The sequence below is a fragment of the Leptidea sinapis genome, chromosome 5 (assembly GCF_905404315.1).
Source record: "Leptidea sinapis chromosome 5, ilLepSina1.1, whole genome shotgun sequence".
Classification (NCBI taxonomy): domain Eukaryota; kingdom Metazoa; phylum Arthropoda; class Insecta; order Lepidoptera; family Pieridae; genus Leptidea; species Leptidea sinapis.
This window is the reverse complement of record NC_066269.1, coordinates 8,726,757-8,742,819: the sequence shown is the minus strand read 5'-3', so window position 1 is coordinate 8,742,819 and position 16,063 is coordinate 8,726,757. Positions and strand designations below refer to the sequence as shown.

Here is a 16,063-nt window from a genome sequence, read left to right as displayed (position 1 = left end):
CCGGTCAACACACTGTTTTTCTGTTAAACCACTTCGAAAGTCATAATAAATCATCGCTCTAGAATTTTCTCGAGTCAATTCCATTTTCTCAACAACCAAACAAGTTTGAAAAGACCTTGTGGCAAGACCGAGAATCTTTTTTTAAATAAATAAATGGTATCCGATTTTTAAAACCAAGGAGTTTTCAATTAAAAAGATTTTAATACGACAGGAACAGTGGAAATATTCCATTCCCGATACTTTTAGTGCAGCCCTCGTAGATACTACTACCGCTTCGGAAACAAAAGGCACGCTGAGAGAGAGAAGAAGCGGCGCAAGAAACTCCCAGCATTCTCCTATTGCGCTCTTTTTAATAAAATATACTAATATATTGATTGTACAGTCAATGATTTTTCTTTAAAATAATCAAGGCTGTGGGATAACTTAGATATTCAGCAGTGGAGTAATAGGATTTACGACAGAGCCAATTTTAATAAAACATTTAAATTTATTTATGGATAATGCCTGAACACTGCAACTTTACTATAAAAGTGTATACATTTAGCTTCAAGCTATAATGTATCTTATGAAGCCTACTAGAATTAGTTACAAGCAATTCCTTTTTCTAGTGTTATAATAATGAGAATCACTATTAGTTCTATAACATTTAATGTTAAGTCTTCGAGTAACATAGAAAAATAACAAATAACTCAATTTCTAATAGCAACTATACTATGACATCTCGGTGATAGAACTGGATCGAACAATTTCACCAAATACGCATTCTTACAACCACACTCATATAAATAAAGCAACCTATCCAACAGTATAACACCCTCTATAACTTGCGCCAAACATAACCTCATTAAATAGAATAAAACAATTTTTTTCCACTGGCAATCCATTGTCCGTTCCAACTCAATCAGGTAACATTCGGGCAAGCTGTTAAATATGTTAAGACCAAGTTTCTCGTCCGCCATTTTGAAATACTGCTGGAAGCTTTGACATTTTGATGCGAATCCCTTTAACTTGCCTTCCTTTATCGGTGTGTGTGGTAAAAACTTTTTCATGGTTACCTGCGGAGTTAAATTTAATATTATTATATTATTTTAAGTGATCACTTTTTATGGGAGCGTAAAGCCGCTTCGTAACGTAACGCGTTACGGCGCCAGTCCATCTGGCTTCCCTTTCTCTCACGCATACGGGAGCGGTAGGCAGGCTCCTCCTCTCTCACTCTAACCAAATGTTACTTTTATAGGATTAAAAAATGATACATATAATATGCATACACAAAATTCTATTGTACATTTTCAGGAGTTGTAAATAAAAATAAATATATTTTATGATTAAAGATTATAATAATAATAACTTTTCGTTACAACATAACAAACATAAAACTTACGTAATAACCTAAGCTTTTCTCAAGTTAAAAAATAGTTCAACTTAGTTCAGTTTAAGTTATAACTTCTGTCAGAGGTCCCGAGACTACACGTTTTTTTTTTGGTTGAACAAAAAAATTAAGAGGTAGTGAAAATTTTGATTGTGCGTTTAAATTCTTCATATTCCTAGAGTTCAAAATTCAAGTAATAATTATAGCTAAGGTAACTTATACATCAAAGTAAATTGTTTTTAAATTAATAAAAAAAAATAACATTAAATTTTTCTTTCTACATAATTGTAATTATGTGATGCACTCGCTTTTGCTCATACTTTTTTATTTAAGAATTATATATGTTCCTTGGATTACAAATTCTCAGAAGTTAATCAGTGAAGCTTATGTCGACATTCTGGGAGCCTTACCTGCAGCAGCGCTCTATACAACAAACTCCTGTCGGGCATTTGTCTGTAGTGCCTCACCCTGTCTATACTCTGAGCGCCCAGCATGCGAGCGTTCCGACCTAGGTTCAAACCTAATAAAATAGAAAATATACTTCTAAGCTCTGCTATACACAGTGAATAAGATCTTAGGCACAGTATATATATATATATATATATAGTATATATATATATATATATAGTATATATATATATATACTGTGCGTATATATATATATATACGCTAAAGCAGTATGGAAACTACGTGCAAACCAAAGAGTATATATAGGGAAAAGAGAGCCCTCTCTACGCATTATGAGCTGTCTTTTTGAAAGCTAGCGCCATCTGGAGATTGGCCCCGAAAATAACTATATATAAGCTCGACATTATAAAATTCATTTTAAATGTTGTGACGCAATAAAATAACTAACTCTACATTTTAATGTAGGTATTGCAATTTTTTACCATGTTGAAATTGCGCGTAGAGTTAGTTATCTAATTTTGTCACAACACAGAACACGAGAGCTACATACATGCGCAAACGCTAGGCGTAGCCGCCATTTTATGACCAGTGGGCAGTAACACAATTATTTTAGAAAAGTTTAAAGGTTTCAAAGCGAGTGACAGCTGCCAAGGCTTTCATTTTCGGGCCGACTAACAGATGGCACTACAGTCTTCTGAAAACGTCACTTTAAGGCGTCTGTCCCACCCCTGGTGCAAACATTGGAAACGACTATATATATATACTTAGTCTAGTAAATAAACAAAATATTACATTTGAATTTGAAATCTGTCATTTTTATATTATGACTAGCAGACCCGACAGACGTTGTTCTGTAGATATTGAAAAAAAAAACTGTTTTATAGGAATTTGCCAATAATATTTCAAAACTTAGAGAATGATTTCGTAAAAATTGCTCCCTGTTGTTATAATGAAATTGTTTCACAGCGGAACTGTCAAACCCTGCGTCACTAAATTCTCTCATAGAAAACATGTCCATACAAAACAAATATCGAAAATAAAAATAATTATGAGTCCCAAATCGAAATAAAAACTATTCTATCTCTCAAGTTGGACCAAACTGCACTCCATGAAGTAATCCCTATAAACATCCGAGTCCATCGCGGACAAACAACGTGTCATATAATTTATATATATTAAGATTGTACATTGAACTTTCTCATTTTGGCGCCAATACATTGTACAATATATTGCGATATTAAATTGGAGTGGGGTGATAAAGAGAACCGAATCGCTGTGATTGCACTACACAAAGTAGGTATGGAGCCAAATGCAATTTTAAAAACTCTACATACGCTTGGTATTAGTAAAATGCTTGTGTACCGAGCTATTAACAGGTACATTGAGACCTACTCTATTTGTGACAGACAAAGATCTGGCCGTCCACGTAGTGTTCGTACAAAAAAAGTGGTCAAAGCAGTAATAGAAAGAATTCGAAGAAATTCTGTCCGAAAGAAAAAATATTTTGCTTTGTTTTGCGTTGTTTGGTTGGAAACGCAAATTGACTGCAAATTAAATTACGTATATCAGATTAGAAACAGAAAAGGTAAGTTTTTAATCATTAACTTAGCATACTAGCGTAAAGTAAACAAGGTTTATGGTTGTAATGCAACTTGACATATTAACCGCAGTTTCTCTTTCAAGTAATAACCATCAAGAAAATTAAATAAAATTAAAGTAAGATAGGACCACTCATTTCAAAATTGCGACGTTGCCACACTTATCAGCACGGCTTGTATCAACAATAATAGTAAGCTATGACCCAACCTCTCAAATACTGTGACATGGGGAATCCTTTATCATCGGTTGCTGTTTGATCATCATCAAACATGGCCACATCCACCGCCTCACTCAGCAGATGATAGCAACATGGCACGTTGAACAGCACTCGCACTGCTGGCGAGACCGTGAACAGACGCAGGCAGGAGGGACCCAGGTCGCCACAGGTATGAAGACCTGCGGATAATATACAACATGACAACATACTGTTTTGTTTGTGGATAAAATAATACTGTACCATTTGTTATTTTTAAATTGATATCCCTCTCTCTAATCTGGTTGGTAGTTTTACAAATCAAATTTTTAACTAAAATTTATGAACAAGAGGACCACATAAAAAATAACATATTTTTTAGATTTTTAAGTCAATTTCCTAATATGCAATAGGTTATCAATTGTAAAGTAGATCCTGTATGTCCACAACCTGAGAGTTGAACAAAACATACCGATATTTACGAACCATGCGTCACTCGAACGGTTGGCTCAGTTGGTAAGATTAAAAATATTCTAAAATGAATTTATTTATTTATTTACATACTTAATATAAATTTGGTTAGACTGGTGTGCGTGTCTAATTTCTGTGGATAATAAAAATGATTCTGTATTTTTTTAAATCATAAAAGATAAAACACCTTATAATGTCTATTTACATTTTGTGTGTCCGTATGTTTGACAGAATAAAAACCAAGTTGACGAGAACTACCACCATAGAGATGTTACAAAAATTACTATTAATAAACGTTGCCTTAGATAATTTATATGTCAAGATAGAGCATTTTGCTGCTAGGCAATCCACGAAAACAGGACAGGTTTATTACTATGACAGCTACGTCTTACATTGGCGACACGTTAGTCGCTTTGTTTTAGTGTGCGTGCTTGCAGAAAATAGAGGCTATCAGCTGGTCGCTTTTTTTTTTCGCTGTGTTCGCAGCTGTCACAGTAAATCTAGAGATATAAATTATATAAGATCTATACAGTTACAGAAAACGAAATATTGGTTGTAGTGAGGGCAAATTCGATTATATGTTATTCTTTTATATGGCAATATAAATATATTATAATCAAGTTTCGATATACCGGTTAGCAGCAAATTCACTTCTTCACAATCGAATTGTTCTCTGACAACGCTGCTTAAATCCGTATCTCTGGTTATGTACGAGCAGGCGAATCGATGTAGGTTTGTGTCCACACCACCACCCGTCCACACATTGGCACCACCGTTGGCACGTTTTGCAATGGCGTGCCACTGTTTCTGGTAAATAATTGACAACATACTTAATGTAAGACATAACACAATAGAATATGTTCAGATTAAGAAGATTTAATTAAGGCTCAAAAGGGGGATGTCCATTTTAAGCCAGTTTTTCAAATTCAAATGCTTTTTAAAAAAAATATATTTGATTTTTCAGTTAATTATTAAGATGTTAGCTTGTTTGTGAATCCTTACAAACCTCACGCGCTCCTCTACATTCATTACTCTTTTCATACATGCTCGCCGGTTGCGGGTGCTTCGGACCTCTTCTTTTCTCAAAACGTCCCCAATTTGGTCGACGAATGTTCTGCGAGGTCTCCCGCGACCGCAGTAAATATTGTTAAAAAAAACTTTTTGATTTTATTTTCTTGACTAGCATATAGACAGCCCGATAATGCCTAACCAATGTTGATCTGTCAATGTGTGCGTTAGCTATAGCTAGCAATGATAAGCGTGGCTGACTGTTTACGACTTGTCAATCAAAATCAGTTACAGTCACAATAGCTCTCCCTCGCACGTTTCGTTTGTCTATACGCTAGTATATTATAAATCTATAGATAGACCCTCAGTCTGGACAGACGAAGGGTCATAATAATAGTGTTACCATTTATTTTCGGGTACGGAACACTCAAGGCTTTTTTTTCAATGGTAGTACGGGACGAGACGAGCACGACGTTGAGCTGATGGTAATGTATATGCCATTATTCAAGATTCTTGAGAAACCAAAAAGTTCCGAGTGGCACTACAATTGCGCTCGCCACCTTGAGACATAAGATGTTAAGTCTCATTTGCCCCGTAATTTCACTAGCTACGGCGCCCTTCAGATCGAAACACAATAATGCTTACACATTACTGCTTCACGGCAGAAAGGCGCCGTTGTGGTACACATAATCTAGCCGGCATCCTGTGCAAAGGAGCCTCCCACTGGTTACGCTTTAAGTTTACAGGTTACCTGGATAAGCTTAACTCTTTTCTTAGCATTATTCAACGTTGTTTCATCACAGTCTATGGTAAGGCTCGGAATGTGATGTCCCAAAGACATGGTGACAAGTAGATGGCCACGTCCACCACCAGCTTCCACGCAGTGGCTGGTGTTGCAAGCTCTGTGGAGCGACGCGATATATGGGGACATTGTCTCAACCTGCAGATCGCAAATATAATTATTGTAGATCTTTTTTTATAACAATAAGGGACGAGACGGACAGGACGTTCAGCTGATGGTAATTGATACGCCCTGTCCATTACAATGCACTGCCTCTCAGGATACGAGAAAAGCCCCAAAAATTCTGAGCGGCACTACAGTTCCGCTCGTCACCTTGAGACATTAGATGTTACGTCTCATTAGCCCAGTAATTTCACTAGCTACGGCGCCCTTTAGACCGAAACACAATAATGTTTACACATTACTGCTTCACGGCAGAAATAGGCGCCGTTATAGTACCCATAATCTAGCCGACATCCTGTGCAAAGGAGCCTCCCACTGGTAAAAAACTTACGCGATACTCAAGGTGGTAAACACAATTGGATTTATATGTGAGCCTTGCGATACTCCCAAAATGTATAGTAGTATCTACTAGGAGTTTGTATCGACTTTTACAAATAACCAATCCCTACTAATATTATAAATGTTAATGTAACTTTGTTACTAGCTGAACCGACTTTGATGAAAGTTGGTAAAGCGATAGACTAGAGCTTGGGAAAGGTACAATTTATCCCGGTAAAATCCATGGTTCCCTCGGGATTAGCGATAAACTGAAACTTACGTCGATGAGCTATAACTATACCGATAGGAGGTTTAGTTTGCCAGAGCAATCTTCCTCGAAATGAGATTGACTCGAAATAAGGTTGGGAAGGGGAGCGAAAACGGGAACCGGAACTGGAATAGGACATGAGATAATCTGCAATTCCAAACATGGTTATTATTTTTAAAAACCCTTTGTCTACGGGGACGAAGTCGCGGCCATCAGCCGGTGCTTTATAAAACCTAGACCGAAGTAGATAACTTGGGGCAATATTGGTAGGGGAGGTACGTACAAAATGACATATACGGACAAAATGACACAGGCATCATATTTCAAATTCTGACGTTTCTAGTCCGCCATAGATAACTCCATCACGTGACTCTAGCCGGAAATACGAACCTGTCAAAACGTGAACTCGCGCCAGTCTTTCGTTTGGGTGTTATGGCCGACGATAAACATTGGTAAGTTACGAGTTTTTATTTAATGCAGGGATTTTTGTGTATTAATGTTATGTTTTTCATAATATTATCTTGTGTTTACATTTATTACATCCCTTAAGTAATTATTGTTGCCTTCTAATAGTTTTTTCCGTAAATAATAATCATTTTGCATTTATTGTTGAATTTTTATTTTTTATAACAACTTTTTGGACAAAATGACTTACATATGTAACGGACAAAATGACATAGGTATGTCGTTTTGTCCATAAGAACTCAATGAGTTAATTGTAGGTACTCAGTATCTGTTTCTCGTTAATCAGCTGTTAATTTCTTTACAGATAATGCCGCGTAATTATAAGCGGACGACTGATCGTCAATCCTAGAGTGAGGAATCAACGCGTAAAGCTATGGAAGCAGTTCGCAGTAACAAAATTGGCTGGCTTTTAGCGTCGAAGACATTTGGAGTACCACAAGCAACTCTAAGAAGACATGCTTTGGATAGTAACAAAACTTTGGAGTCCTCTGCAAAGGGTCTAGGGTGTTGGAAAGCTACTTTTCCACCTGATGTGGAAAGAAAATTAGTTGAGCATTGGAAATTACTTGAATCTCGTTTGTTTGGACTGACGCGAACGTCTGTTCAAGAATTAGCTTTTGAGTTGGCTGAAAATAACGGTTTTGCACATAAATTTAACCCGCAAAAACAAAAAGCTGGACAAGAATGGTTAGAAGGGTTTTTGAGACGAAATAAAGATATTTCTTTACGCAAACCAGAAGCTACTTCAGCTGCTCGTGCTCAGGCTTTTAATCGACCTCAAGTCAATAAGTTTTTTGAGATTTACGGACATCTGCTGGAATCTGAGAACATTGGGCCACACAGAATTTATAATGCTGACGAATCAAGCCTGTCTACTGTACAAAAACCTCAGAAGATACTGGTAGGAAGCAAGTTGGCGTAATAACTAGCGCAGAACGTGGAACTAACACCACTGTTGTCTGTTGTTTTAGTGCAATTGGTACCTTTGTTCCGCCGATGATGATATTTTCTAGGAAAAATATGAAAAATGAATTGATCGATGAAGCACCTCCTGGCACTATAGGTGTAGCTCAACCATCAGGATGGATGACAACGGATTTATTTCTGAAATGGCTCAAACACTTTCAAAGTTTTGTTAAATCATCAATTGACGATAAAGTTATATTGATTGTCGACGGGCATGCAAGCCACAAAGGGCTTGAAACTTTAGAATATGCCAAACAAAACGGCATTATTATTCTGTGTCTACCTCCACATTGCACTCATCGTCTCCAGCCTTTGGATGTCTCATTTTTTGCGCCTTTGAAGACATATTTCAACCAAGAGACATCCAAATGGCTTAAACAACACCCAGGACGTGTTGTAACACAGTTTCAAATTGCTGGCCTGTTCAAAGAAGCTTATGGTAAGGCAGCTACAGTGCAAAATGGTTGTAACGGATTCAAAAGCACTGGGATTTGGCCTCTAAACCCTGAAATATTTCGCGATTATATGTACGAACCTGCAGAGACTACAAACATACCACTGGAAGACACCTCCAATATGCAATATCATCAGCAAATAGGTCCTATTCCAGTTCCCATAGCAGGACCCTCCACACAACAGCTAGACGATTTAATGTCACTTCCCGGAACGAACGATCTCCAAGCTTCTGAAACTCAGCAACAAATAATCCGCGCCGTAACACCTGACAATAATGACACAACAGGTCAAACAACCGACTCTACTGAACTAGCAGACAATTCAACAGCAAACACTAGTCAAGACCTTATTTTACCTGCTGCAAATCAAAATCGCCCATTTATTGGTAATGAAAAACATCCCTCATCCTATACGTTAGCAGTGCCTATTGAAGTTATATCTCCTGTCCCAAAAGGACATTACGTAAGTGGCCAAGGCAAACGTAAGCGAAAGAAACAGCAAACCTCTTTAGTTTTGACTTCAACTCCAAATATAAAAGAAATTAAGGCAAAAAATGTGCCTAAAGCTCCTTCAGAGAAGAAGAGACACTTCTTGGAAAATGGTTACCAAAACCATATTCCAAGAAGACAGCGAAGAAGAAAATTTGCCAAACTAGGCTCAAGATGACGAAGAGGATTGCGCATGTATTTATTGCAACGATCTTTATTCGCGATCAAAACCTGGAGAAGACTGGCTGCGGTGTTTAAAATGTTCACATTGGGCACACGCTTCTTGCGCGAATGTTTCTAAACGAACCAAGCGGTTCATTTGCGAGCTTTGTCTTTAATTTTATAACTTTTACTCATTTAGTCCGTATGTGGTATGCCATTTTGTCCATAGCATATGGACAAAATGGATTTCGTTGATCTCAGTTAAATTTAAAATTATTATTTTTGCTAGTTTGTTTATCTTTAAGTATCTATTATAATTCAAAGATATGAAACCTAAGATTACTGGTGTGCAATGTGAATGCGCTGTGATTTACCATTAAAGAGTTATATGAGTTAAAGATTATATGTCATTTTGTACGTACCTCCCCTACACCTAATTCAGGGAAAATATAATCGTGGGGCACTTGTACTGAGTACCTACTGCCAGAGTGATATAGTGATGCCTTATCGCGGTACGCTAGACTTTAAGTCATTTTGTAATGCGTAACGAAATCAAACATATATAATTCTTCTGTACGTGTGTTGACAGTGAACTACCTCCTAAATGGCTGGACCGATTTTGATGATTTTTTTAGAGTGTTCCAGTGAATTTGAGATCGGTTTAGTTTCTCAATACAGTCCAAATATAATTCTCCTGCGTATGTTAGTGATCACCTAACGTCTGGACTGATTTAAAAAAAAAATCACATGTGTGAAGGACAACGTCCGTCGGGTCCGCTAGTATTATATTATATACATACCCCCTTATTCATAATGGTCCGCTAACTTTAAACAGCCGCTAAGGAGTGTTTATTCTCATTCTGACTTAGGTCAATAGAACAAGACAGAGTGAGAATTAGCAATGCTTTAAGTAAGCAGACTATTATGAATAAGGGGGTTAGTATAACTAACCAAACAATCCATTGATCCATTCGTTTAGTTATAAAACCTTTTCACTTATTCCTTTAAAAACAAAAACTTTAAATGTAGGAAAAGCCTATTGATGCTTTTTGGGTATATTGTAAAGAAAGCAAGGTCAATATAAGTATACCTAAAACCTGACTAAACAAAGAATTACATAATTTGAATTTGAAAACAAAATTTATGAACGACGCGGGACTCGAACCCGCGACCTCTCGCGTTCCGTGCGAGCGCTCTACCACTGAGCCAACCGTTCGAGTGACGTACCGTTGATAAATCTTGTATGTCTTCTGCAACTCTCAGGTTGTGGCTTCATCTAGTGTAATTAATCCCAGAAGAAGATGGTGGTCACTTTAAAAAATTACAATAATTGTATAAACTTATTTATTGTATACTTCCATCTAATTTAGATATTTAAACATACAGACTCGAAATTCAAGTTTTTTACTAATATATAGAAAAACTATATGTAGCATCAACTGAAGAACATTTGCTATTTCTTTATTTGCTTATAATAATCTGATGATAGATTTATTAATTACATACTTACATTATCCTCTGAGCCGCACGAAATAAAGAATTTTTATAATTAATTTACACAACTCAATAACTTTTACATGTATGATATATAAATGATTCTTTATGTATTTATAAAGTTTATTATACAATATATTGGTGAATAATATTTACACATTCAAATACACACTCACTCACAGAAACACACACACACACATACAACACACCCACATCATATTAGTGTTAAGTATGTATGTAATACTTATGGTAACAATAAAGAAATTTGAATTTGAATATAAAATTAGCATTATATCAGTTTCATAAAATATAAATTTTAATTTAGGTAAAAAACGATAGCGATAGATAACGATTCTTCTACCACATTTATCACGGGGAGTGTTCCAAAGTGCTGTTTAATCTTATTCCTGCCGCCGAATTCCACATTCGCACGACACGCCACAAGTTAGCATATCATCACCACCATCTGGATGTGTGGCGGTCTTCCACAGTGCGGTTTTCAAGGAGCTTTCTTCCACGTACTCCAAAGATGTGGAATGAACTTCCTTGTGCGGTGTTTCTGGGACGATACGACATGGGTTCCTTCAAAAAAAAGCGCGTACACCTTCCTTAAAGGCCAGCAACACTCCTGTGACTCCTCTAGTGTTGCAAGAGATTGTGGGCTGCGGTGATCACTTAACAACAGGTGACCCGTAGTCTCGTTTGTCCTCCTATTCCATAAAATAAATAACAATAAGTCAAATACATACTTACTTCATAACTCTTCTTATGGGACATAAATTCTGTAACTTTAAAACCCGCTTCAAAATTACCACCTCTCTTGTGTATAATATCTGTCAGTTTCTGTGGAGATATACAGTATTCTTCGTTGACACTGACATGGTGACACTGTGATTGTTTCACCCATTTCGTTATTTCACAGCTATCTGAAAATGTAAATTGGGTTCAATTATATCCATTTCGTACACTAACTGTCTTACTAATAAACGAAAAGTAAAGTTATTTTTTCAAAACTAAAAGTTTTAGCCTGTATCTTATCCCATTTGTTATATCATCGCTCTTCGACAACACTTCCCTTAAAGCCTCGCCTAGTATGGGAATACTGGGTCTCGAAATCTCGAGCGTAGAATATCTGTAGGGCAAAGCCAAATTGGCTTCGAAGAAGCTGGGTGTAATTAATAGAGCACGGCAATACTTCATGCCGGCCCACATTCTAGCGCTTTACAAAGCGCAGGTCCGTATGGAGTACTCTGGTCTGGCGCACCCAAGTATCAGCTCGATCCATTTGTCCGCGTGCAACGCAGAGCTGGATAACTTGGCGTTGCGTAGAGAAGTCGCTTCATTTTGTGTCTTCAACCGCATTTATTGCGGGGAGTGTTCCGAACAGCTGTTACATCTGATTCCTACCGAATTCCACCATTGCACGACACGCCACAAGTTAGGATATCATACGGTCCTCCACAGTGCGGTTTTCAGGGAGCTTTCTTCCACGTAGTACAAATCTGTGGAATTTGCTGCCTTGTGCGGTGTTTCCGGGACGATACGACATGGGTACCAAAAAAAAGGTCGTACACCTTCCTTAAAGGCCAGCAACGCTCTTGTGATTCCTCCGGTGTTGTAAGAGAATGTAGGCGGCGGTGATCACTTAACATCGGGTGACCCGTACGCTAGTAAGTTCTCCTATTCCCTAAAAAAAATCATACCTTCATCACTACAGAATAACATGACAGGGAGAAGTAATGTTAAGCTTGGAGTAACTTTACACTGCATTTATTAATAAGACAAAACATGATAAAGATTATGTTGGGAGCTAAGTCAAGCTAAGGCACTCATTTTATTCCCTCATTATGGACATGATTGGAGGATTGTCATAGTTTCTTCAAAGAGACAGTACTTCTACCATTATACACGTTTTTATAATAAAATTCAGGCTTTAAAGTATTTCACTAACTACTTAAAACATAACTCAAAACTGATTAACAATCATCCATTTTCAAATAGGATAGCTATCTTCTAAACACAAACCAAAAATGCGACCTTGATATTAACTTCAAAATAATTCGTAATATTAACTGCTTTATGACAATAAGGGACAAGACGAGCAGGACGATCAGAAGACGGTAATTGATACGCCCTGTCCACTCAGGATTCTTGAAAAAATCTAAAATTTTGAGCAGCACTACAATTGCGCTCATCATCTTGAGACATACGATGTTAAGTCTCACTAGCTATGGCGCCCTTCAGACCAAAACAGATACTGCTTAGACATTACTGCTTCACGGCAGAAATAGGCACCGTTGTGGTACCCATGATAAATTTTATTTGCAGAGATAGCTATTTGGCTAGTGCAGATTGGGTCCTAGTAACACCGCGTCCAGAATTTAACTAATGTGTTTGCCACTCATACCTATAGCTCGTCAAAGTCGCATTTACAAACCGCATTATCTTCTTGTTTGCGAGTATTTCAAACAGCATCAGGGACTAGGGTATAATCGCCAAGGATGGTGTTACGCTTATGCATTATAATTATGCATAGTGGGCCGCAATTGCAGAGGACATGAAGAGACGTTTTGATGTTCAAGAAAAAATCTGCAAGTTCTTTCGTTTTTTTTTCCGACCACACTAGGTGCTTATTCAGGTGACAGTGCCCAGTTAGTATTCATAGGTTTTTTCCTGCTCAATGATAGAGCTTCATCCGCGTTTGTGGTACCCATAATCTAACCGGCATCCTGTCCACAGGAGCTACATACATGGATTTTAGAAATTATTATAGTTATACAATCTAAGTGGTTACAAAACAAGCAATCAATCCACCATGCTATTGATTCTTTATCAAATCTTTTTTCTTTTATTCCCAACAATAATTGTTTTAATGATTTTTAAAAATATTAGTTTTTACGCACCATTATGACAAGATATGTCCCAAAATCTATTCACAGCTTTGTTTAGCTCCATATTTTCTAACTGTTTTCGTAGCTTATGTGGCAACAAATGTTCCCAATGTTTGTCTGTAAAAAATTCTACCATATGGCAATTTGCAAGTGGAAGCAGTGGTGTTAAGTAGCTCATGATGGAGTCTAGGTTTTCCCGTACTTTCATTGAAGTATCCATTTTGGTTGTTACTGAAAAAATAATTTATTGTCTGTGTTTATCTTTGAATAAAAACTACATCTATTTAAATAATTATTTTCCACTTTTTTTAATGAATTATTTTTTATTTCTTAGACTAGTGAGAGATTCCTTCGTAAAGGAGGCTAGATTATGAGTACCAAAATGTTGCCTATTTCTGCCGTAATAAGCATAACTGTGTTACACTCTGAAGAGTACCATAGCTAGTGAAGTTACTGGGCAAATGAGACTTAACATGTTATGCCTCAAGGTGACACAATTGTAGTGCCACCTCAGAATATTTGGGTTTTTCAAGAATCCTGAGCGGCACTGCATTGTAATGGGCAGTGTGTATTAATTACCATCAGAATGTCCTGATGATCTCGTCCCTTATTATCATACAAAAAAGCCTGGCTTTATGCATGAGGTATGAGTAGCTAGTGGTTTTTGACTAAATACTACATCTTCCTATAATATCCTTAGATAATATAGAAACAGAAAGATATATTAATAATAATAGTTGTATTATCTGTACTCTTAATCTTCAACATTATTTTGTTTAAAACATTTTTATTTTATATATAAAATAAAATTTCAAGCCAGCCCACATTCTAGCACTGTACAAAGCGCAGGTCCGGCCACATATGGAGTATTGCTGTCATCTCTGGTCTGGTGCACCCCAGTATCAGCTTGATCCATTTGACCACGTTCAACACAGATCAGATCTAATTTTCGGGGACCCACGGATCATTTGACGCTGCGTAGAGACATTGCTTCATTGTGTGTCCTCTGCCATGTTTATCACGGGGAGTGTTCCGAAGAGCCGTTTCACCTGATTCCTGCCGCCGAATTCCACCTTCGCAAGACACGCCACAAGTTAGGATTTCATCCCCACCATCTGTGATTTCTCTGGTGTTGCAAGTTGAAGGGTTGTGTGGTTTTTCTGGAAGGACCTTTCTTCCACATACTACAAAGCTGTGGAACGAAATTCCTTGTGCGGTGTTTCCATGACGATATGACATAGGTACCTTCAAAAAAGCGTGTACATGTTAAAGGCCGGCAACGCTCCTGTGATTCCTCTGGTGTTGCAAGATAATGTGGGCAGCGGTGATCACTTTACACCAGGTGACCCGTAGGCTCATTTGTCCTCCTTTTACCATAAAAAAAAACATTGCTGTGCCTTTGCAGGGTGTCACATATTGTCTACTTATATAATATACCTTTTCATAATAGTTTTAAATAATGAGTTCTAGTACTAGATAATACTAATTATACTTACCAAGATGTTTAAAAAGAGATACTAGTTTCATATGGGTTAACAGACGATATCTTCAGTAGTGCACAAGCTTTCTTATAATTTACTCTAATATTATCTGCCATAGACACAATGTCATGTTCTTCAGAATTTGTATGAGGAAAACTATTAATGAGATCCTTGAGTTTTTCCAACTGTTTGATTATTTTATCTGGATACTTAGTATCTGAGTTTGCATTTCTTTCCAAATGTATGTTTGCTATACCTAAGTAATAACCTAGAAGAAATTGTAAATGTTAGTATTATAATCAATAAGGTACAAATGCAAATGATTGAAAGATATGCAAGGAGAAAGGGTGATTGTCAGTTTTAATTTAAAAGTACATGTGAGATAAAAATTTAGGACAAGTTCTAATAACATTCTTGATAATTGTGACATTACATATAATTATTAGATTTTTAATGTTAATTATAATAGGATTTTTCTTTAAAAATCAGTTATATTTCCATGCATTTCAAAGTGTTTTTTTAAAGTTAATATTTAAAAAAACATTATTTTAAATTAAATCTTAAATTGAACTAACTAATAAGTTTTATTTTTCATTATCATGGCTTGGAATGAGAATCTAATTTCTTGGAGTAAGTGGAAGTTAGGTTTAGGTTAAAATAAAGATCGTGGTAATCACACATCCAAATTCCGAAAGGGTTCTAAGTGACCCTAAAAACAACATATAAATTAAGCCTCTTCGTCCAGAGTAACAAAATGTACATACCCAATTCTTTCCCTAATCGAGCGCCTTTATGGTAACCTAAGTGAAATCCCTCCGAGTTACCACCTTCTACTCCAGCTGTAAAGCCTTCTGTGTAACTCTCTTTTTGAGTAGAATCTTCACTCATAACAATATCATCGAGGATATCGTTAAAGTCCTTGTCTGAAGCCATCCAAAGTTATTTGAGTTATGCTGTTAAAACACACCTGACCGCTATCTTTAAAGATAATAAATTTGTAGAATAGTAGTTAGTACAGTAGACTAAAATAAATAATACTACAGTTATGAGTTTTGACCTAAC

At 36.7% G+C, this 16,063-nt stretch overlaps 2 protein-coding genes across 5 annotated transcripts; both read right to left on the bottom strand.

Moving 5' to 3' along the window:
- Positions 1-638: 638 nt before the first annotated feature.
- Positions 639-13,740, bottom strand: LOC126964623 (probable methyltransferase-like protein 25). Of its 4 annotated transcripts, none has more exons than XM_050807807.1 (7): positions 13,533-13,740; positions 11,383-11,555; positions 5,800-5,988; positions 4,673-4,847; positions 3,584-3,772; positions 1,780-1,889; positions 639-1,055 (listed from the first exon to the last, which is right to left on the bottom strand). In XM_050807807.1, the coding sequence occupies exons 1-7, from the start codon at positions 13,738-13,740 to the stop codon at positions 690-692; spliced, it is 1,410 nt and encodes a 469-aa protein (XP_050663764.1). In that variant the 3' UTR covers positions 639-689. The 4 variants fall into 4 exon arrangements, with proteins under 4 accessions (XP_050663764.1, XP_050663767.1, XP_050663766.1 ...); XM_050807810.1 differs by lacking the exon at positions 13,533-13,740 and adding an exon at positions 10,363-10,446 and having other exon boundaries at positions 11,383-11,518; XM_050807809.1 differs by lacking the exon at positions 5,800-5,988.
- Positions 13,602-16,057, bottom strand: LOC126964625 (protein LTO1 homolog). Its single transcript, XM_050807813.1, has 3 exons — positions 15,766-16,057; positions 15,017-15,269; positions 13,602-13,751 (listed from the first exon to the last, which is right to left on the bottom strand). The coding sequence occupies exons 1-2, from the start codon at positions 15,932-15,934 to the stop codon at positions 15,025-15,027; spliced, it is 414 nt and encodes a 137-aa protein (XP_050663770.1). The 5' UTR covers positions 15,935-16,057; the 3' UTR covers positions 13,602-13,751; positions 15,017-15,024.
- Between the last annotated feature and the right edge of the window lie 6 nt (positions 16,058-16,063).